The sequence below is a fragment of the Vidua chalybeata genome, chromosome 3 (assembly GCF_026979565.1).
Source record: "Vidua chalybeata isolate OUT-0048 chromosome 3, bVidCha1 merged haplotype, whole genome shotgun sequence".
Lineage (NCBI taxonomy): Eukaryota > Metazoa > Chordata > Aves > Passeriformes > Viduidae > Vidua > Vidua chalybeata.
In genome coordinates this window covers 20,530,275-20,553,560 of record NC_071532.1, presented here as the reverse complement: position 1 = coordinate 20,553,560, position 23,286 = coordinate 20,530,275, and the positions used below count along the sequence as shown (strand labels likewise).

Here is a 23,286-nt window from a genome sequence, read left to right as displayed (position 1 = left end):
TGCTTGCACTCAGAGGGGTTAATGTGAGATTTTGAGGGGAGGAGAAGCCTGAAATGTCTCATGTGCTCCAAATGTATTTTCCAGCCTGACTGTAAGGCATTGTTCCTTGTGCTTGCAAATGTGGCTAATGTAGTTCTTTATGGCTGAGCAGAGGTGAGTGTCGAGTGAGGTCTCCCAGCACAAGCAGCTTCTCCTCAGCTAAGGAAGTATCTCAGGGCAAAGGCAGTTGCCCTCTGAGTCTTTTGAGTAGGGAATGGAAAAACTGTTACCAGATGTGTTGTTTATGCCAGCTGCTGTCAGCCGTGCTTCCCTGGTTGAGGGGACTCATGGAATGCTGAGGAGCTGCTGTAAACTGCCTGAGAAGCTGGCCTGTGCAAAGAAACCTTTTCCCATCACAGCAATAGTAACTGAGCTAGGCCGGTGGGGTGGGGTATGAGTCGGGAGGGGTGTATTTAAATCCCCGTGGCCAAGGCAGGAATGGTTGGCACTTCCTGAGTAAATGCTTTACAGGTAAGATCAGCTATTAGAGGTGCCTCTCCAGTTCTAGGTGTCCCTTGTACTGTCTTCCTCTTATGTCTGAGAGGGTTTTAAGCCTCTGATAAATAGTGTTCCTTTTAATCTATTTGGAGCTGAGGTTTAGCAGCAAATGGGCTGTAAATTACAGGCGGAGATAAGTCACTGTGTCTTAGTGCAGCGTGGATGAGGCCCTGTAAAGAAGGTCTTTAATCCTTCGGGATCCTTTTTGTCTTCCTGGATTGCTGTGCTTTGTGGTGTCAACACTGCTGAATAACGCTGCTCCTGCCGGGTGTGAGCCAGGCGTTTGCCAGAGTTCCAAGCTGAGAGCTCTCAGGGGAGATGACGTCCTTTGCAAAGGGATCTCTTTCCATCACAACTGTGTTGCTGCTTCTTTCTGATACGTGCCTTCCAAGCTTAGACACCTTTTTCTTTGTTAGTTCTCATCTGAGCTATGTTATCTCCCCTCATAGGATGAGAAAGCTAACAGATGAATGCCAGCCTCATGAGAATCCTTGAAATTTGTATAGGAATTAGCCATAGCTCTCTTTATTGCAGCAGCAAAGCTATGAGTGGAGTAACAGAGCTGTTGAGAAACTCACAGTGTGGTTCTGTCACATGCAGGTGACTGCCACCTGAGGCCAGGCTGGGCTGGGTATCTTTATGGAGCAGAAGCTGAGTGTGGGAGGAGTGTAGGACATTGGTGGGACACTTACTGGGAAGTGGCACACCTGTGAGCTTTATGTGCAGGTAGAAGTGGAATTGGAGGAGTGTTTGGTTTCTGTCACTTGTAGTAAGAGCTATAAACCTTAACTAGCCCCTTAAGCTAACAACCTAAGGATAGTTTGAGTATTTTGTAAAAGTTCTTGCTACCAGAAAGAGTGATACATATCACAGCATGGAGCTGCCCCATTCCCCTGGCTCCCATGCTGCAGAAGCGGTTTTACTTTGGAACACAGCGGTCTGGGATGTCAAGAAAGAAATTGAAGGATTAAAGACTCTTATTTCTGTGGGAACACATTTGTTACCAGACCCCATCCACCTGCTGAGTGAGGGCTGTCGTGACTTTGTCTTATCTGTATTTTTAACAAATGACATTTATAACATTGAAAAAATGACTCCGTACATGACTGCAGCTATGTTTAATCAGAGAGATTCTTGTTGTCACAGTGGCTTTGAGGATAAATAAACTTAATGGAGTTCTCTCCAATTTGGAGTATTTTGTGTGGTAAGGAACAGAGACTGGGTATTTTTTGCCTAGGAAGCCTTTTAAAGGCTTATTTTTTAATTGATAGCATTCCTTTTGTGTCTTTTGTTGTCACAGAAGTGTGATGCCTGATAGGAGTGTGTGCCTCTATATGGATGCCTATACCATTGGTAGAACTGAGTCTGTTGTAGTCTGTTTGCTTATTTCTATTTTGGGTGGAATCTGAAAGCATGATCTTGGTTTTACTCTTGTAACGGTATTTGCCCAGAGTTTCTGAGAACAGACCCAGGGTGGATAGGAGTCTCAGTTGTAGGCATCAGCTGTATTCACTTCCCTGGGACTGGGGAACATGGGGTATCTAGTTTCTGGTGCCTGTGCACTCCAAGTCTTCAAGCACCCTAGGCTCACTGGTGGTGTAAACACACTTTTCTGGATTAATGGTGAAGCATCAGGGCTTCCTGGGTTTCTCGGGGCTTTTTGGTTGGTTGGTTTCTATTTTGTAAACCCTCTGGTGTTTTTATCTTTAGTCTCTTCCTGCAAAATCATCTCAGCTTTAGCCCTGAGAAGAGCAGGGGAAGATTTTGAAAAAGAGGTTTGCATGCTCTGACTGCTGCAAAGAAAACTGATGTGGGGCAGATGAGAGAGTGCAGAGAGTCAGCTGTGTTGCCCTGAACCATGTTTTGACCAGTCAAAACAACAACCTTTTTCCAGGGCTGAAGCCAGCCCCACTGCACTTGTCTGCATAGAGTCCTCTGGTTTACTCTGCTTGCAGATGAGGATCCCCAGCACTAGGGTAGTGTATCTCCACTTTAGTTCTAGTCAGATTTGCCCACAGGTGCCAGTTCTTTCCAGAAGCTGTACACAGTATGGTTAAGACACATCTATGTATTTGTGAAAGTGCAGGTGGATGAGGTGGATTTTACATTTAAAATGGTAAGAGGACCAAGCAGGTGCCTCTTTACACCCATGCACCACTGATATCCTCACTGTTCTACGTAAGCCTTGTGCCTTCCTTTCAAGATATAGGTAACACAATTTAATCCCATGCTTCTGGAAATGCAGCTCAGTCATTGCTCCTCAGAACAGAAGCTTGGTTTCCATGTTCTTTGATTCATGATTGCCACCACTTCCATCCTGAGTTGCCAGTGACCATGTTTGGCAGTTTATGAGAATAGTAAGCACTGAACAAAAATAATAACTGTACTGTTAAAGCATTGCAGATTTGGCTACCTTCAATCACTCTCTGCTTCCCTCACATCTGTGAAACCACTGACAATTAATACACTCCAGGCCCATGCAGAAGCTGGCATTCCTATAACAGGAATTTTGCTGTACTTGGCATAGGTAGGGCTTAGAAAACAAGGGCCTCAGGGAGTGTTGTGTCCCACTGGCCCATCCTGGCTTTCATTAACACAACAGCTCTGTCAAGCAGGACCATGTTCAGGGGTTATGAGCCCTGGGTTTGGCTGTAGCCATTTGCAAGGAAATGGTGAATAGAGTTTGAAGGCAGACCTACTGTGAAAATTAAAAAGGAACATAGTAACATGGAAAAAATATTCTAGAAAAGCTTTTCCAAACCCGGACGGTTCTTGCTGGGAGTTTAGCTGTTGAAGGACCCCAGCTGTAAACCCCAGATATAGCCTGGGCAGTCACATCTCATATGTGGATGTTTGAAGATTGAACTGAATTTCTAACTTGGCAACTTTTCTTGAGGAGAGAGCCAGCCTGTTGTACTAGCATAAATTCTCCCTGATATTCACTGAATATCTCTCAAAATTAAAGGAGATCTTGGGAAAGGAATTACATGTTAATTTGAAGGTCTGTTTGACTCATTCCTTCCTTCTTCCTCATGTTCCGTGGCTCAAAACTGCTTTTCAGCGTCTCGTCATCTACCTTGTTTTCCAACTCTGTCTAATTCAGAGTTTCTTATATTTGGCAGGATGGCACCTCCCTCATTCAAGATCAGGCAGTGTCCCATGGTAACTGTACCAGCTGTTGACTTGGAAAAATAACACTAGGGAAATGTAGTGAAATGTTTTCGCTAAAGCCAAGCAATGGAAATGGAGAAGAGCCAGTATCAGAGCCCCGTGCTGTAGGATGCCCATGTTTGTAGCAGCTGCTCTGTAGGCAGTGTGGCAGGGGGGAGGTGAGTGAATACTGGTTTCATTTCTCCAGTCTGAAGTCTGAAGAAATGGAAATCAGTTCCCCATCATAGAGATATCAGTAGTCATTACTGAAATCATCCATTACTTTCTGGTTTTGTGCCAGGGACTGGGGTGTGAGACCAGCTTAGCAGAGTCTCTTTCCAGGGCTCTTGGAAGGGACTTCACTTAGTTGCAGAGATGCCCTGGAGTGGTCGGCCTGAAGTGAGCGAGCCTGGGTCACAAACAGCCTTGTATGTACAGCATAGGCAGTATTGGCCTTTGCCAGGGAAACCTCCCTGGAGGTAAACTCCCTCCTTCCCTCCCTTGCTCCCAGAGGGAGATTGGGAATGATGCCCTCCAGCCTGTGTGCATTCTTCATTCAAGCTGGGAATGAGGGGTTGCCTGTGGTCAATTGTATCTTTGTATTATCTCTTCCTCATGAACATACCTACGCTGAACCAAACCATACTGTTGGTGTTTTAAGTTTTTAGGACAATGCAGCCTTTAAGTGGAGCCTGGTGGGGGAGTTTTAGTCTGCTTTAAAAGTGAGATTTCTTATCCTTTCTAAGCTCACAGATGATTCTTAATGTCATTGCTTTTGATTGTATGATAGCAGGATAATTTCTCTTCTGGAAGCCAAACCAAGAGGAACTCCACTTTAACATAATGAGACTTTTTTATTGCCTGATGTATTTCAGAGCTTGAGACTTTGAGGGTGATGTGACCCTTTAGGACCTGGGCAATTTCAGCTGCAGTTTATTACTCAGTTGACAGGCAGCAGTGTGATCAGCAAGACATTTTTCTGTTTCTAGTTTTCTTTCTTATATCTCCTAGTTTGTCTTTCATGTTAAAACTCCCTCAAAAGTGTAAGCTTTACTCTTAAGTTTTCCTTAAATACCATCTGGTTATTTTACACCAACCCATATTTGGAGAGATGGATGAGAAATTAAATGCATGGGGAAGTTAGTTTATGTTTCTGTCTGGCACAGAAGGAGTCCTAGAAGACCAAAGGCACGTTGAGTGCCGGAGCTGAAGATCCCAAGTGTAACACTGGGTGATCCTCATCAACAGGAGGCTGCTTTCTGATGCATTTACTGAAGAAAGACTGAAGGGTAGATGACTACCTGTCCTTTGGTTTTTGGCTTCTTTTGTGCCATAGCTTGTAAACATTCACACATTTATGTGAATTGAAGTTTTTTTCTATTCTCTTCAATTTTGCTTGTTAAGGCAGAGAGTGTGTAGGGCACAGTCCTGCCAACTTTTCTTGTTTTTCCAGCTTGAGCAAGAGCTTGGACTATTGTGATACCAAGAAATGTCTTTCAGTCTAAGCAGTTCTGCAATTGATGTTCTGTGAATGAAGCCATGATCTGGTGGGACTTTTGACATGAAGTTTTTGAATTTTCTGCTGCTGCAGTGCAACAGTTCTGAATTTCTGAGGAAAATGGGGCTGTACTGCCTTGGACAAAAGTAAATCTGTGGCTAATATATGGGAAGCTGGAGGCCTGAACACAGTATTGCTGTTTTTAGTGAAATGTTTTTGAATGTTTAGGAGAGGGTACTGTTAAAGCCTGGGAAGAGTTAAGGGACAGAATATTTATCTCCAACTAGTCAGAGCATTTGTCTTTTAATTCCATCGATCTTTAGTTTTTAGAAAGCCTTGTTATCCAGACTGACAGAGAATCCCTTTTTTGATCTTCCATTAATCTTTGCCTGTGTGAGGTATTGTGGCAAGGAGTTTCAGGTAAAAAAAATTCAACTCTGCAAGATTAATGGTTAGCCTGCTATGAATGGTGGTTCTCTGTTGTGGGACATGAAAGCTAGAGTTTCTTGTTTGTAAGATTTTTCTTTCAGGTGCTCTGAAGAAAGCCTATAGCAAAGTGTTTAAGGCACCTCACAAGGGAATTGGTCTTTGGTTGCCTGAGGGACTAGGGAGGGCTCAGTAGAGAAGAGTAACCCATATGAGGCCAAGGGCTGGCAAAATTTCACTTGTACAGGGAAGAGTGAATATTTTAGACGCCCGTGACCAGTAGACACAAAGACCTTCAAATGTCAGTCATTGACTCAAATCCACCTCCTATCTTAAGCATCTCAAGCCAGTGACATTGTGCAGTAGCTGTTTCACCTCCACGTGCTAGATGTCATTGGCTTTTTTTTTGGAAGCAGTGCCATGCCATATATTGACATTCACATTGTACAGAAACTGAAGCTGCTAGGTTTCCCACGCAGAGCTGCTAAACCTCACTGAAAACCCTGCCGTGTCCAAATGAAAGGTTTTTATGTGGGAATGAGCTACAGACTAAGGTCAGTACCTCTCAAGTTAGAATGGGAGCCTTAGCTTTTATAACGGAGACAGGACCTCTGTCTGTCTGTACAGCAGCTACACAATGGCACCTCAGTGTCAGCTGTCCCCTCTGTGAACTACCATGGTACAAACAAGGTATTATACCTGCTCTGGGGACAACTAGAAGTCTGTGTTTGGCAGTGTTCCTCAGTGCCAGCTGCCTTTATTAAATGATGCATGTGTGTGAACACATACAAGAAAATTGTAGTTGTAGAAGGAAAAACAACGTCCTCCGTTTACTTCAGTGGGGATAAATCTGAAATCTGATTTGCCTGATTCATCTTTTGACAGCTGACAACATAGTTTAAAGACTAGCAAGGAAGGAAAATATATTTTGATTTCTCAAAGGGCAGTGTAAATGCAGAAGGGCAAAAGGTAGCTTTAAAGAAGGAGGGGGGAAAAAGGGTGTCACCATGCTTTTGGGGGGAACAAAATGCCCCAAACACAGTCCTGGAGGATGGTCACGAAATGGGTGTGTTGATTTAATAGCTGTCAAATTCAGTATCAATCAGAATCTCTCAACTGGTATTGTTTCTCTGCATCAGCAGTGTGTCTTTCATAGACACCTAGGTAAATGCAGCTGGTCTTTTGTGTCTCTGTGTGGCTGAAACACTACAAAGACATCTCTCCAGGGTGATGGAGGTAAAATGGTCCAAATCAGTGTGATGGCTGCATCCTTGCCTCGTCTTCGTAAAAGTAAACCACAGCACATGAAACATGTAAAATGGAAACCTAGCATGTACCCTTTTGAAACGTATTGCTGCTGGATTCTGTTGTGAGCAAGTATTTTTGAGGCAGCTAAGAATGATGGCCATGTTTGTTATTCTGAATAAAAAGGTGTAAAGTATAATGAAGTTCATCTTGCCATGATAATTTTATTCCAAAACTGTTTCTTATAAAGGTTTCTTTTAAGTATTGCATTTTCCTTTGACTCATTTGGTTTTGGCTGCTGCCAGAGACACATACTGAGCTGTGTAGCTCAGTGGTTTGATCTAATAACTTCCAAGTAGGCTCTATGCTGCTGAACAAAAGTCACTTTAGTAACAAAGTAGGTAGGATTTCCTCTGTGTAGGAAACTCAGAAGCAGTGTGATCTATCTGACCTATAAAAGCTTGGTTTCAGATCTCTGAATCCTCTCAAGAGGCAGCTACCGGGTTTGTTCAGTGTTAGACATGTTTTGAGTGAGTAAGTGCCTTGAAGTCCATTGGCTGATACAGAGCAAATGGTCCTGAAAAGTCTTGATATTGACAAAATACGTGTATTGTTGTTAATCTTGGAGCATTCAAAGGTGTTCGGTGGTACTGTAAGTTATCTCCTGGAGGGGACAGTGAAACAGTATTGTCTATGTTTCTGTGAAATCATGTTTCTTTTATTTCTGTTAAATACTTCAGGGTTGTCCTGTAGGAAAGCAAGGCGAGTCTGTTCTGTGGTGGATTGTGTGTGAACTTCAAGGGGGAAGTGTGGGCACATACACAGGATGGCTAAAACTAACGTGCCACTTCCATTTGTGGGTGCCTTGCAAGTGCTGTTGACAGGATGTGTCTTTATCTCGGCAGTGGAGATTTTGGAGATTCAGTTATCCACGTGATGTGGATGTGGTAGGGCCATGATGGTTGTAAGCTACATGTCTGGGAAGTGAAAGGCAGGATATGTTCATTGTACTTGGGAAAGAGCTGGCAGTGCAGCGTGGTGGAAACAACAGAAGTCCGTGTGTTCTGTGTTGCTGAAATTAAGAGGATACAATGGGAGATTGGGGTTGGGAGGTGAGGATGTGTATACAGGAAGGTGTTATGGCTGGGTGTATGTGGTTAGGCGGGGTGGATGCCTCCAGGATATGAGAGGGGGAGGGTGGGGGAAGTGGCTTGGGCAGCAGCAGGGCAATATTCAGTGTTCATGATGAAGGCTTTTCTTTCTCCTTGTCCCCTAGATCTCCTGTCCCCCAAGTGATGAGGACAGCGATGACTCTGAGGGAGAGAACCAGGAACTTGCTCAGATCGACAGAGGTAAAGGGATGAAGATAGAAGGATCCTGGGATACTACGGCTGAAGTCAGTTTTTCTTTTCACTTGTGCTCTTGCAAGCGCCTCCTTCTCAGTCCCCAGTGTACCACAATCAGATGCATTAAATCAGTCACTTTTGAAGCATTTGGGACCTCACAGGGAGAGGCTGGTGTTATCGGATGCTGCAGTTGCATTTTTACCACCAGAAATAGACATGTTAACCATGTGTTAAAGCCCCAGTGCTGCAGAGATGGTCCACAATTGTGCCAGCAGCAGAGCTGGGACTAAAAATTTGTCTTCTGTTCCATGCTTTTGCACTTGTCATCTTTGTTCTGGGTTTCCTCAGCCTTGCTATTTTGAATTTTAACCTTCAGTTCATTCCCCTGGACTCATTATTTGATTATCTCTCTCCCTTCCTCCTAGACTGTTGGTATTGTGCAGCCCTATTCTTGCATCTAGTGAGAGTCTTTGATAGAGAAGATACAGGTGCTCTGCAGTTGTTTTTGGACTTGATATAAAGTAGCTTAGCTGCACGTGAAATCTGTAGTAAATGCATCTCTTAAATTATGCTATGTTTGCCATTAGTGCATGCCCTGTGCCCAGGTTCAAGCAGATTCTAATGCAGAAGAAGCAGAAGTTCAATTCCTGACCCACAGGACATGCCCTGCTAGAATTCAAATCCTTACTCTGTATGCGTAGCATAAGAAGATCTCAGCAGAAGAGATAAAGCACGCCTAGCTTGTGGCTGAAGACAGGTTCTCTTGTGTGACAAGTCTTGTAATAGAGGACTTTTATTTCCAGAAACCAGATCTCATTTATTTGAGCTATAAAGGTGACACTTAGAATAGTGTAACTTACTGGGCTCTTCTGCCCTGAGAACTGGTCACTAGAAGTTAATGTTTTTGGCTAGAGGCAAGTGCCTAGCAACACATTTGTAAGCTCATGTCTCCTCCGCCTTGAGGAGGTGAGGTGGGTGAGAGATCTGTGTTCTTTCTCTGGAACTAGACTTCCAGGTGATGGTTTGAAAGGGAATGACATCTAGCAATCTGGTCTGAAAAAAGGTCTGGAAACTTCCAAAGGGAAGCATTCAGCTGGGAGGGTGCTTCATCTGGGGAAGAGAAGATGGGGAAACAGCTCAGAAGGTTACTTGGGAGGAGATGAAAACAGCAGGTCAGGAGAAAACAGGCCCATTTTATTAGGCTGTGGGACACAGATCTGCTCTGCCACTTCTCAATCTCCTCCTCCCACTAGAGAGAAGACGGAATTGTACTCTGACTCCTCTGGCCACCAACCAGCTCCAGAACCAGGAAAACCAATGCTGCAAGGTTCGCGCCCTCTTCCATGCCAGCCTAGACCGCCACAGCTCAGAAGAGGAGCTGGAGCGCATCAACCGAGAGTTTGCCGCCGAGAAGCGGAAGTGGTCCCAGGTCAGCCGGCTCACCTGCTGCAGCGACGGCAACAACGCCTCCTCCAGTGACGAAGAAGTGAAGAACTTGTGCGCCATGTCCTTCCGGCCCGTGGCAGAGCAGGGCGATGGCCTCCACGCCAGCCCGAGCCCCGTGCTGTTCAGTGCCTCCCCTCCCAAGAGACTCCAGCCCCTGGTGCGAAGCCCGGCCTCCGGATCTTTAATCCTCACAAGTGTTGGGGCAGGCCTTGAGCAGGTCATGCCTTGTAAGAGACATCGGCAAGGATATGGGGATAAGGTCAGCAGGCCCAGCCTTGACCTGGAAAAAATGCAGCAGGTAAGGCAGAAGTTCACGTGAGGAAAGCAGCGTTGCTTGAGAAAAAGGCCTGGTAAGCAAAGACAGGAAAAGGTTATTGAGGCAAGGATCAGTAAATTCACAGAGTTGCTTCTTGTGGTCATGTCTTCAGGGTACTTCTGCTGTCTGTCTAGGATAAATTGGGGTAGGTGTAGATACCCCTCCTGAGAGGTGAAGGCACTGCTTCTTGGGTGGCTCCTGCTACGCTTTGGCTGTTCTCTTGCTACCCCAGGAGGAAGGTAGCACTTGTACTGTCCCGTTCATTGCATGGCACAGGAACGAAATCACTGGCATTTGCTTTCAAGTTACCACTGCTTCCATGATCTGACCTATGTCACTTACTCCAAAATAAATTAATTGCTTAGCATGTATAAAAAATGCCTTTGGTGAAAGTGGTTGTCGATGTGACGATGATAGGAATTTCCACAGTTGTTGACCTTCTTGGGCCTAGATCTGTCCATGCCTTCTAGGAGTTCTATAGCGATGTAAAAGAGTGCTTTTTTACCTTCTTAACACTTTACAAGCTGCTTAAGTTTGCTCTAGATGCAGTTACTCTTGATTTTGCAGGACTTTGGTTTGGCCTGGGACTGAGGTGTAGAAATGCTAGAAGTTTGCCTCATCTCTGCAGAGCATGGGAAATGGGGCAGGCTGCCCTGTGCAGTTCCCATCTGGCGCCTCTCTTTCAAAAGGCCTTGCTGTAGAGTTAGTATTTCATGTCTCTTCATTATTTTTCTATTTGGAATGGTGTAGTGTCGGTTTAAAAGGATATCTGCAGACATCTGCTGGCCCTGGTACATTGCAGTAAGTTAAAAACAATTCTTTTCAGTTCTGAATTTCCTCTCATTAGGAAAGAATTTCACTGCCTCTGGTTTGTTGGATGTACTAGTTTTAACCTTGCTTGCAACACTTCCTTTAAGCCTACAAGATGGACCCACTAAAAGAAAGGACTATGCATTTATTTTCTAAGACCCCTAAAAGTGAGGTTTCTATTTCCCTATTACATTGTTGGTTTTTCTCAGTCCTGCTGGCAGCATACATCCCATGAATACATAATGCAGAGACTTGTTTTCAGTATGGTTTTCCTCACCCCCTTTTCAACCTTCTAGCCAAGTTTCTGCTCACAGAACATTCAAAAGGCCCAGTCTTGCATTTCACATTACCCAAATCTTCTACTGATACTGACAGACTTTAATTAGTCTCACATCCTTATGAGAGAAGAAAAAAGCTGCTAAGCCTGTGCCCAGGCTTCTATTTTTTTCAGAGTGCACATAAGTAAATGGGGAAATGTTTCTTTTGGCCCAGGTGATTTCTCTGATTTGGATGCCAGGCATAGCATCTGCCTGCTCTCCCTCATGCGTCTTTCAGCTCTGTCTTTAGGAGTACATCGATAAAGGTTAGGGGCTAACTTAAACTAGCTTTCCAAACTATTGGCTTTTTCTGGGGAAACTTTGTGAGAATAATTGGCTTCCTTGTCCATTTGCTCTCTACACTTCTGGATTAATTGTGGCAAATATTTTTGCAAAAGAAGTTGAAACCTGGAGTGGAGGTGGCAGTGTGTTATTTAAAAAACATTTTTGCTGTGGATGTCATTAACATTCCATGGTTGTGGAATCCATGTTATAAATAAAGGATAGTCAGCTGGTGGATTTAATTTGATGGGAAGTGTACTGAAAGCACAACATGACATGACACACACATGCACGGTGAGATGCAGCCTGAATATTTTATTTGGTCACCTGTCTTATTTTTATAGTTTTAATTGGTTAACTTTCAGCCAGTGACATCTTCAAGCTTTATGATGAGTCTTTGCTTGCGACCTGTACTTATTTCTCCTAGGAAAATCATTCATGACTCCCATTCCCCAATAAAATTGGACCAGGGTGTTTCTATTTTGGTCTGTTTCCATTTTCCAACAAAAATGGTTCTTAACTGCCTGGGTGGTGTGTGGCATCATGTGTTTCTTAGTCAGGTAAATGATGCATATGAGGAATGTTAACATTAAACAGGCTACTTGAAGGCTTCTGGGCTCTGAACATCAAGCTTTTCTTGCTTTGTGATTCTTATCCTTCCTATCATATGCTTGCCCATGAGAGCACAGCTGAAAAGCTTATCAGCTAAACTTTTTTTTTTTTTGAGCAGCAGATGTGGCTTTCACTCTCATCCCTGAGCCTTACTTCCCATTTCTGCAGCTCTCTGCAGCTGACAGATGACAAAGAGTATCAGGCAAGATGAATTTGTGCCTGAAGCAAATGTGCTGTGAGATGAGAAGACACTTTGGGGGTGTGATGCGGTATGGGTAACTCAAGGGTGGATGAAGAGATGCCAAGTGCTTTGCATCAAATTCTATTTATCTTGGATGGTGATGGAATATTGGTCCAGAGAGTTGAGGTGTAGAGTGGCTCTGTGTTGGGATGTTTAAGATTTTGCTTCCTCCCATGGGTTGGTGCCAAGTGGTATCCAAATGTCTCCCTGTATTCCAGTGATTTGGTGCCTTTTGGTAAAAAAGAGGAGCAAATTTGGGAGACAAGTGGGTTGGGGGGCAATCAGAGTGCTTTTAAGAAGTTAGGGAATTGCTGTCTTTTCTTGGCTTGTTAATAAATGGAAATCTCCATCATCCATGCCTTTCAGTTCAGCCTCCTGCAGCAGGGAAGGCTGTACCCAGGAGCAGGTTTAAAAAGCCCTATTTTGGTTAGATGCCAGCCTATGCCTTTCCAGCTTCACAGGGTACAGTAATTCAGCCCTTCTGTGTCCCAGACATGAGTTTGGACTGTTGGCAGATGTATTTCCCACCCTGGCTGGTCAGCTGGCCCACACAGTGTCTCCCTGTTGAGGCCGAGTGAGGATATTGCAAGGCATGCTTTTCTTTGCTTCTCCAAAGGCCTAGAAAATTAGCTCAGAAGACTTCTATTCTTTCCCTTAATTGGGCAGAAATGCCCTGGCTTGTGCAGACACTTGCTTTGCTGCAGTGAATGCCCTCTCCCAGCACCCCTTGATCATGATCCCTGTTCAGACACATCATCGCATGCAGGCCCTGGCTGCCAACCACTTGCTATTTAATGAAGCCTGCTGCCGCTCTGCATGGCTGCTACCACTTTAGCATATCTGGCTTTTTTGGCAATGCTGAGAGCATAAGGTCAAGGAGAGCAGGGACATCCTTGGGTTCAAGGTGAAGGCACCAGGTTCACCTGAGACATAAGGAAGTCTAGGGTGTTACAAAGACTTCTTGGAGCTGGTGAGCTCGTTCCCAGGGGACTAATTGGTCTTGGCATATTGTGTAAACAGAGAGGAAGTAAAGGATCCTCCTGTGCTCTTCAGTGGGACTGCCAGGAGCACCTTTGAAATCTACTTAAAGAAGGTTGTGAAGTCAGAGTGTAGCATTTGCAGGGAGAGAGATCTTTTGGGGGGAGAGCAGGTTTGGGCTGGTACAACAAGCAGTCCAAATTCTTTGTGTGGCTAGGTCCCTGATATGAAAAGCATAATTTTGAAGTACAAGGCAGAGAGTATGGGTACATGGGTATATTTCCAGATATGCTGCAAAGTGATTAGATAAGCTTCATGTCTTGCTTTCTGCTGTGGTTTGCCTGCTTGTATAAATGGAGAGAATCAGTAATTCATAGAATCTCTTGAGTTGGAAAGGAGCTACAAGTTCTAATCCTGGCCCTGCACAGGACAGCACTAAGAATCACATCACGTGCCTGAGAGTGTTGTCCAAATGCTTTTTGAACCTTGGCGGGGCTGGTGCCATGGCCACTAACCTGGGGAACCTCTTACAGTGCCCAGCTACCCTCTGGGTGACAAACCTTTTCTTATATCCAGCCCAAACCGCCCCTGACACAGCTTCAGGCCATTTCCTTGGGTTCTGTCACCGGTCACCACGGAGAAGAGAGCAGTGCCTGCCCCTCTGCTTCCCCTCGTAAGGAAGTTCTAGACTGCAATGACGTGTCCTTTCAGTCTCCTCTTCTTCCAGCTGAACAAGCCAAGTGATCTCAGCTGCTCTTTATTTGGCTTCCTCTACAGAGTGCCAATACCATTTCCTTTTGGAGGCTTAGTGCATTCTTTAAAATGCAATGAGATGCTAGGATGAAAAAGGCTATCAGAGAAGAGAAACATGCATCCTAGGCTAACATTTGGATTGCTCATTGCAGGCTCTGCACCCCCTTTGGTGGGTGACTAGTTTCACTGCAAGACATAGGAGTGGATCTTCATCTTGACACTGGAATGGCCTGGATAAAGTGCTTGATGAGAATCCTAATTTGGGCTTAGCTGTGTAATATCAAGGCCATCTTCCTTCTGCTGTATGTTTCAGTACTGGCATTTTGGTTGGACTGAGCATTGGTGGGGTGGGTGATCAGCTCCGAAAATGTCCTTTGAGTCAATACTGGTTGCACAGAGGCTGCAGAACAGCACTCGCCACACGTGACCAAGGACCCCGTGTGTGACCCTGCTGCACTGGGGTCTGGGCTTTGGGCTGCTAATGGCTCCAGGGTTGAGACTTCCATATCCTTAGCACAGCTGGGTTTTGCCCTTGCCTGTCTCTCCAGGACTTGACAAATAGCTTCCAGATAGCTTCCACGTGTGAGCTCATGAGTCCTTTTCACCTCTTGGCCTCCCATTTGAATCCAGGCCTTTTCAGAATTGTTACCATCTGTTTGCCCATCTGAGCTTCTCTCTGTGGCGAGAGGGTGGCGGAAAATCTACTGCTGGTGCTGGTGGCAGTTTCATTGCAGCCTCCGCCCTGGGCCTCTCCAGAGTGACTGAGTGGAGTTCAGGGGCCTGTGCTGAGCATAATGGCTTACACCACCAGAACTTGTCTCTCAGGTGTGGGAAGTTGGGCCATAGCAGTTCTTTGTGGGTTTGTTAAAGCAACAAAGTAAAGAAAGTGTTGCAGAAACTGATTGCATCAGTAGAGAATGAGAAGTTCCACTTCTGGTAACCTCCTGCAATTTTGTTTTACTTTTTCAGCCCCAGAAATATGCTGCAGCAGCTGTTCTTCCAGCACAGAAGTGCATGTCTATCTCAACCCTGACAGTGTTTGGCACTAAAGTGGCCAGCAAACATATGCTATGTGTGGCTGCTGCAAGGCAGTCCTAGCACGAGGAAATCTGGGGCTGAACACGATCGATGACATTGTCTGGTCTGCTCGCCTGCAAGGATGTAGTTCCATGGTGGGTGGGAGGCTCTGGGACTCTAGACATGTATAATATGAGTGGGAGATGGGGCATGGTACAGGTATGTTGTTCTTTGCATCTTTGAAGGAGCTGAGGAGGTGTTCTCCTGTGGTTCGATCTCTGTTGTAAAGACTGGCTCAGTGCCAGCTAGCTGATGTCCAGTTAGCTGACATCAGACATTGATAGTCTGACAGTGGTGGGGAGAAAAACGTGCTGTCTGGGAGGTGGAGAGAGACTCAATAGCAGGGGAAATCATGAGGAACTCCACCTAGCCTCAAGGAGGTGATTATGATTCTGCCAGGCAGCAGATACCTCTGTCTCTGTATCTCGTAAGTGTTCCCTGGATGGTTATCTAATTCATGCAAAAACACTGGAAGGAAGTGCCTGTGTGCAGCTGCAGCTGGATGAATTGGAATATAAGAGAGGAGTAACCCATGTACAACTTGGCCTAGCTGCTCCTTAAAAAGCATAATGATTTCCTCCTGGAAGAGGCAAGTAAGTTGACTATGTTGTCTTTTAACTGTGACAGTAAGGTTCATCTTGCTGCCAGCTTGTAAATGCCAAAGGCAAGACAGGCAGGATAATCTAGTCCTATTCCTAAATTCTCTGCATCAACCGGTGTACCAGAGATTAGAGCATTCTCACAGAATGGTTGAGGTTGCAGAGGCCCTCTGGAAGTTACACAGCCTGTATGTCAACAGCTTCTCCGTGAGGATCTCTGTTCTCTGTGCATTGTTGAAATACAGAATTAATTTTAGTGCAAGTGCACTCCAGTTCTGCCTTGCCCCGTGGCAACTATTGATACTGTGTTCAGCTTTAGGTGAGCTGCTAGCAGATTTTCATTCTGAGCACGCATCTCTTTGCACCTCTTCCACTGTTGTGTGAGCCCTGGCACAGAATGTGTAGTCCATTCCTAGAGCCAAATGCTTCTGTTCTTCTCCCTTTGTTTTCCTTCCTTGTTTTGTCTCAGTACATTTTTGTTCTGTTTTTGTAATATGTGCAAAGGAACAACAGTTCAAGAGGGAGATGGACAAATGAGCTGCTGTCTGGAAATACTTATCGGTCTCTTTTTCCTGGGGTATGTGGCTGTGTAATTTTGCTGCCTTTTCCTGGAAGCTTGCATGCTGGTGAATATATCCATCTGGACTACCAAGGGAAGGTGTAAGCCAGTAGCTAGAATATATGTTGAGACATCTGAAATGCGGTTCCTTGAGGTGCTACTGTGAATCATGAAAGAGAGCAGGGATTAGGTTGGTCAGCGTCATTTGGATAACACCAGAGAGCTTGGTTGAGCAAAAGGAAGATGAGGGAAGGAAATTTGATGTGGCTGAAGTTTGAGAAGCAGCAGAGATCCGTGGAATAGGAAGGTTAAGAATGATGGAGACAGAGCTACAGAGAGTATTTTTGTTGTATTAAGATTCCCAAAGGGACAATAATAGCACCTGGCACCAGCGGCAGAAAATTATGAGCCTGAGGTTCAAGCCAAGGGCTTATCACTTAGACTGGCAGGCTTGCTGGCTACCTTCCCAACGCTGCTTTCTTTTTTTTCCTCAAAGCTCTAAAGCCTGGTAAGAAGGTATTAGACTAGAGCTGAGTCTTTGGCTGCAGTCCAAAGAGAGGAGATCAAGTGGGCACCACTGGCATGTGACTCAATGAGAAGTGCTGAGTGATGCTGTGTAGGACTTGAACTCTTGGTCTGATTCTGATGGTTAGGTAGGCCTTAGAGGAGCAAATTGGGAAGGAGGTAAAGCCCTTCCATCTGAAAGCATCTGCCAGAAGCTCTGCATGTGAATGGACAAGGTTGAGGTTTTAACCTCTTTCATTTTGCTCTCAAAGCACCACGTAAAATGATTCCTACTGAGCTAATAGAAGGAAAAGCCCATATCTGCTAGCTGTGGTTTATGGTGGGCTGCCACAGAAAACATCACTCAGCAAAACCGAGAGTTCCTAACTGCAGCAACAACACAACTGATTAAAATGTGACTGGATGTGGGGTGAGCAGCAGTCACAGAGTGGGTGCTGGATTGGATCCCCAAGGGTGGCCATCCTGCAACATATCACTGTTCTGTCTCTTATGTGTTGGCTTCTGGTCCTTTTCAAATAAGGTTTTCTGAAGGATATTTTCTTTCTTGTTTTGACACAGTACTGTGTAGGAGGATAATGTTAGCATGTTGTTTCCCAGTCCCTGAGTTCAGCCCAAGTAATCTCAGAAGCCTAATAGATTAAGAAATTTTGCTGCAACATGTGTATATGTTTCAAAATCACCAGCTTGAAGATGCTGCTTGGAAGTGAAGGTCAGGACTTTCTCTGCAGTGCTCTCCTCTTCTGCAGTAGGGCTGGATTGTCCTCACCTCCCCCAGCCTTGATGTGTCTAGACAAAAGGGGCTGCCTGGGTTGGGTCCCAGTGTGGCTGTTGATTTGGCCAGATACCTCTCCCTGCCCACTCCTCCCTCAGCATGTGGCTCACTGTGATACAAGTATCTCATCCTTGCCTGGGGAGAGAAGGAGTCTGCAGGTGGCTCCACCATATGCTGTCACTGCTCAAGTTGTATTTGGTCTGCCAGTGAATGGATCTCTCTTCAGGGGTAATAAGTTGCATCCTTTGCTTGTGATAGCAACATCTGAAAAGGAGAGACCCTTACAGTTTAGCTCTTTGGAGGGCCAGTGAAGTGGCTTGAGGAGGGTGAATGGCTATTTAGAACCAATCTGGTTATTCCTCATATAGTCCAGAGGGCATCTGATGGTGGTGGCAGTTTTCTGCTTGCTTTTCTGACTGTGTTGAATAGGTAACGGAACTGAAATAAGCAGTAGAGATAGATTAGGTTTTTGTTGTTTTTTTTTTTTTTTCTCTTTGTTCCTACTTTACCACCACTAAGTGTTGAATTCCCTTAGAATTCAGCAGCCACAAGATAACAGGGGCTGCTGTTGCTGAGAATTTAGATGGTTATAGACTTGTTCAGAGCACTATACAGAAGAGATGGTAGCAAGGAATGGAAAACAAGAGCCTGGCTCTCCTTAGCTCTTCCCTGGCATTGCTTAGCTCTGTATCTGTGAACCAGAACACCTTCCTTGCCCAGCATGGCTTGGCCTTGGTGTCTGAGAGGTGGCATGGGAGTGCTTTGCACCCAGCAGTCTCTCCTGGGGCACTGCCTATGAGTGAGAAGGAAGGAGGGAGGTGGTAGTATGAGTGGTAACAGCAGGAACAGGGCAGTCATGTGATGGTGCTGATTAACTATTAAAGCCAGGCGTTCGTGCTCCAGTTTGTCACCACACATGGGGAGCAAGCAGCTTGTCCGGAGCATGTCTGAGTCTTGAAAATGCAGCAGCCATTTATTACTGCTCAATAGGCAGAAGCTGGCTGAGCTTTTAAGACCAAGCCTGTGACTAAAGTAAACGCTCTAGGAAATGCTGTATTTGAGACAAGCTTTGGAGTGGTAGAATAGCCAGACTGGCTGTCAACAACACAGCTGTCCTTGGCGTGGGCAGGGGTTTAGCTCTGATTTTCTGCCTTAGCTCTGAATAACCTCTCCGTTGTTGGCTCACATGAGAACCACACTGCTGGGCCCTGCTCGCGCTTTCTTTCAGCCTGTTGATGCCAATGGGAGCTTTGGGCATTGGTCCACAGCTCATCTCACAGGGCGAGGCACTCAATAGAGGCATCTACTTCTCATGTAGATGGAGACTGAGTTAAACCAGAGCAGATTCCCTTGTAAAACTCCCTACCCTTTTCCAGAGCTGTGAGCTCAGATACACTTCTCATTGAGCTGCAATTTATTTTGAAGAAATGATGACCAATAAGGAAGAGACAAGCCCCCCCTCTTCAAGACAAAAAACCATGTAACAACGCTTTTTCTAAATTAAAGATTTCAAAAACATAGGTGTCCTGGGGTCTACAGGTAAATTGAAAATAAAACACAAATGAAGATACTTACAAGAAACCCTATGAAACTTGCTGGTTTTCCTCATTGCAAACAACCTTTTTGGTTTCCTGCTGGACTTCAACTGCTTATGCAAAGCAGTTTTCATAGGAATGAATTTGTAAAACTGAGCTTTGTCTAGAGTGTTAGAACTTAATGTAAATGAAGTCTGTGGTCATGTCTATGCTAGGGAAGACTGTATTTTTAATTCAAAAACATGCTTGTGCTTTAAAATTCTGGCATATATTTGCAAGCTATAATTTCACCTTCACATGTTTGATTATGGAAAAAACAAGTTGATCCGCTGTACAAAGGATAAAACCTTAAAATGCTTTGCAGGTTACTTTGCAGTCTTATTGTAAGCATGCTCTTTTTGACAGCATAAACAAAATAAAAATTTGTCTACCCGTGGAGGCTTTAGGAACTCCCTATCTTGCCTGTGACTCAGAGGCTCATCAAAAAATCCTAGAGGCTCTGCTATGATGGTATGTGGGTATATTATGATAAAGAAACAGGTTAAAAAAATAATTTTCCAAATTTCAAATGTAGTCGGTATGTGTAATTCCTAATATAGGTAGAAATGTCTCTAAAATAGAGCTAGTCAGTTGTCTGATTTTTCTCACTTCTGTGAACCTGTTCCCTGTTATGTTTCAGGTGATGTGGTTTGCAGCTGGGAGAACCACCATAGGTCAGGGAAAGCCCTGCGTTTGTTCAGGAAAGTGTTACTGCTACTGTTTGCTGTATGTGCTGGAAAGACAGACAGACCTCACACAAGAACATGGTGTACCTGGCTGGATGATAAGACTGTATGTTGATCATACTTGAAAGCAAGTCTTTAAGTAGCAGTGCTTTGTTCAGAGCTCTGGTGGAAATAGCACAGCGAGTTCATGGTATGCTTATTTTCATTGTAGTACTGAATTTGGTGTGCTGTCCAGTCAAGCTCTTAACTAATTTTCAACTTAATATAATTTCTTGTTTTCCTCTGAATAACATAACCAATCCTATTAGTTTCAAATGATTGTTAGCGGAATGAGTGCGATTATGAGCACTGAAAGTGGTGCTCTTGGAAAATATTTTCTAAGCAGAAAGATTTACAGAACAACTATTCTAACATTCTTGTCTCTTTTCTTTCATAGTACACCAATGTTCTATTCAAGCCTGACTGCTACAAGAAGTGTGAAAGGCATTTTTGCTGTGCTAGTTTGTCCTGTTTGCATTTTGCAGACTATGGGCAGTTGTGCTAAACAGCTCATGGACTCTCTAGAGCTGAGTGAAATGGTAAAACCACAAGAAGCTGAAAAAAGGCCAGATTGCTATCTCATGATGGGGCTGCTGGTAGGGTTAGAGGTAGAAAGAGCTGTAGCTACTGCTGCAACTGTGAGACTTGCCTATGTTGCTCAGTCCACTGTATAAAACTCTGTACTGAGCTGAGGCACCGGTTCATTTGCTTTCTGGATGCAAGCATCCAAATCATTCAAACACCCTCTAAACTATTCATATAAATGGTTGTAAACTTTTGCTTTTGTTACCAACCTCACTCTGTACAGAGGATCCTAATGAACTTGGCCTTGAGACATTCCGGTCACTTTTTAATGTGTTCACCTGTACTTCTGCCTTTCTGCAGCGTGTGAGGGAAGGAGCCCTCTTAGTCCTAGAGCATGACTGTTTTGTAAGTGTGAGATGGGCTGAAATCCTGAGCTGAAAGAAGGAAACACTGATATGATTTGTGCATTAAAACTGCTGCATGTGTTCTGAACACTGACATGTGTTATACAGGCTCTGATATGATCTTGCAAGCTGTTGAGTTGATGGTTTATTTCCAAATACTTGGAAGGTGGATCTTGATGTTGACAATGGAGTGGCATGCTTGAGGGCACCAGTTCTCCAGCAAATACTTTCACGCAGAGCTCTGAGGGTTGCTGTGCTCTGTTAACACCTGTTTAGAAGGACAGTGATCTGCTTCCAACTCCAATGGTGCCTCACTGCCCTCACATAGGGGAGTTTCAAAATGTTGGCAGGAGTAATGTGTATTCTGTGCTGGTACCCATGGACAAGTAGAGATGGTGAAGCTCACTCAGCTCATTGGAGTGTCCAGGGAGAAACACTGCTTGCTTGAATTGGTTGTTTTGTTTATTGCACTGGGGATGGTTCCCTGGGCCAGCTTTACATCATCTCAAGCCATGTGCATCTGTGAGGATGTGAACGAAGGGATGCAAAATGGTATCAGAATCTGCAAGTGCTGATCAGCAGTGCTGAAGGGAACCTTATGTCTACTTAAGAGGAAGGACAGTGCACCAGGCAGGAGATACTGGCTCCTCTGGAATATTTGCAAGCTGTTCACATGGGTACAGGCCTAGTCCTTTCACAGTTGGTAGGTCGAACCCCATCACAAGTTCTGAGTTTCAGCACTCAAGCACCACGTGAGCAAGACCCTGTGTGCTGTGCAGTGTTGTGCTGTGAGGCACATGTGGGCAGACCCTGCTCCATGTGGGCATGGGAGAGCGATCTCCAAGCGCAGTCATTAGTTATGTTCTGCATAAATGGATTAGCTCCCTGGAGTAAGAGGCCTTTATCCTGTTAGCTGCCTAGCTGCGTCAGCATGTTCCCTTGTCGCTAAAGTGTAAGTGAGGTTCAGTGGGGAAGAGGAGCAGGGGGATGAGTAGGTGATTGAGTGGGGAATGTGGGAACAGTTGGCTTACGTCATCATTTCTCTCTGTGGTGATTAGTGTTGTACTACTCCAACTTCATGGATGTCTATTTGTAGGCAAAAATGGTATCTCAGGTTTGTTAATCATCTTCTGGTCTCCAATTTCTAATGTAGTATACATTTATCTTCATGTGCTCATGCAAACACATGAGATTTCCCGAACAGGTATAGTCATGTGAAAGGAGAATATGGTCAAATATTTTGCAGGGCAGTGCAGACATGATACATGTGTGAGTCTTGCAAGGAGAAGAAGAGGAACTCTGTTGCCCTGTGTTCAGAGCCTTGGGATGTTTGCTTCTCTCAGACAGGCTTGTTTTGGCTTTCCAAAGCTGTTTATATAGTCAGTCTGCATTTGGCTTTTTCAAAGTTTCCCTGCTGTCCATGAATCCAAGTTCTCATCTGAAGATGTGACCTTATGTGTTAAAGTTCCACTTGTGAGTGCTCCCAGCAGCACCAGATGAACCCAAGGCAAGGGTTCCCATAGCGTATTGTCCTTTGCACTCAGCTGGAGACGTGGGAGGCAATTCAGAGCCACCTTTTGAGGTTCCTATTATGAAGATCCAGGCCACTGACAAATCATTTCTTCATTTAGTGCAAAGACTATATCTCATATTGCCCTATTTTTGAGAAGCTCCACTAAGGCAAATCCTCTGGCTAAAAATCTCATTAAAAGGTACATATTCCAGGTTCTCCTCAGAGAAAACCCTCTGATCTCCACTGGATATTTTCTGTGGTGGATTAGGTAGATTTAGTATGGGTTTTATACCTCCTGAAAAGTTCCTTGTGCTAAATTTAGGGCAGGGTTTTGGACTGACAAACAAGCATTTAAGTCCAAGAATTTTTACTTTTAAACATAAATACTTCATATGAGCATCTAAAATGTTCTAGTTGTGTCAAAACCAGAAAGAAATTGGCTTAAAAATCTAGAATTGAAACCATTCTGAGCTGGTTGTTTTAGCCTATTTTTTCTTTTTGCCATCCACACACACACATCTATTCTTTCATGTGGCAAATCTGTGTGAGCATGCAGTCTCTTCTGGAAATCTGGTGTTCTGTATGCTTGGCTGTTCACTTTGTGGCTGGTGTGCAAGAGGTCCTATGGCAGAGCATTTGGAATGTCTTGTAGTTTTTTCAGTTACCCAAGGGTAGCGTAAAGGCACACACTTTTATACCTGTGTCCTCTGGGTTTGGAGCAGCTATCTGTGGATTCTCTTCCTCTCCATGTCCCTGTAATGTCACAGCTGACAAGAGTTAGTACCTTTCAGGTATTTTAGTGTTTGTTTTTTTTTTTTTTTTTTTTTTTTTCTTCTTTCCCAGGGTATACAGCTGTGTGATTTTCAGAGCTCTCTGTATCTCCCTGATTAAAGGGGAACTGTGTTTACAGTATTGCCTGACTTGTGCTGATGTCTTAACCCCTTCTTGGGGCACCTGGGGACAGCGTTTAAACAGCAAAGGGTGGAAAAGTCTGGGGCTGCTTGTTTCCAGCCCCTAGCACTGCCATCTCCCATGTGCTGCAGCAGCAGTGATGAG

The 23,286-nt window shown here is 44.6% G+C and overlaps 1 protein-coding gene across 3 annotated transcripts in view; it reads left to right on the top strand.

Moving 5' to 3' along the window:
* The window catches only part of LOC128785561 (uncharacterized), a 60,323-nt gene that overhangs the window by 11,116 nt on the left and 25,921 nt on the right, over nucleotides 1-23,286 (top strand). For all 3 annotated transcript variants that reach the window (XM_053938268.1, XM_053938270.1, XM_053938269.1), the window contains exons 2-3: nucleotides 8,133-8,208; nucleotides 9,456-9,946. In XM_053938268.1, coding sequence (XP_053794243.1) covers nucleotides 8,133-8,208; nucleotides 9,456-9,946 — 567 coding nt within the window. The remainder of the gene's footprint in view (nucleotides 1-8,132; nucleotides 8,209-9,455; nucleotides 9,947-23,286) is intronic.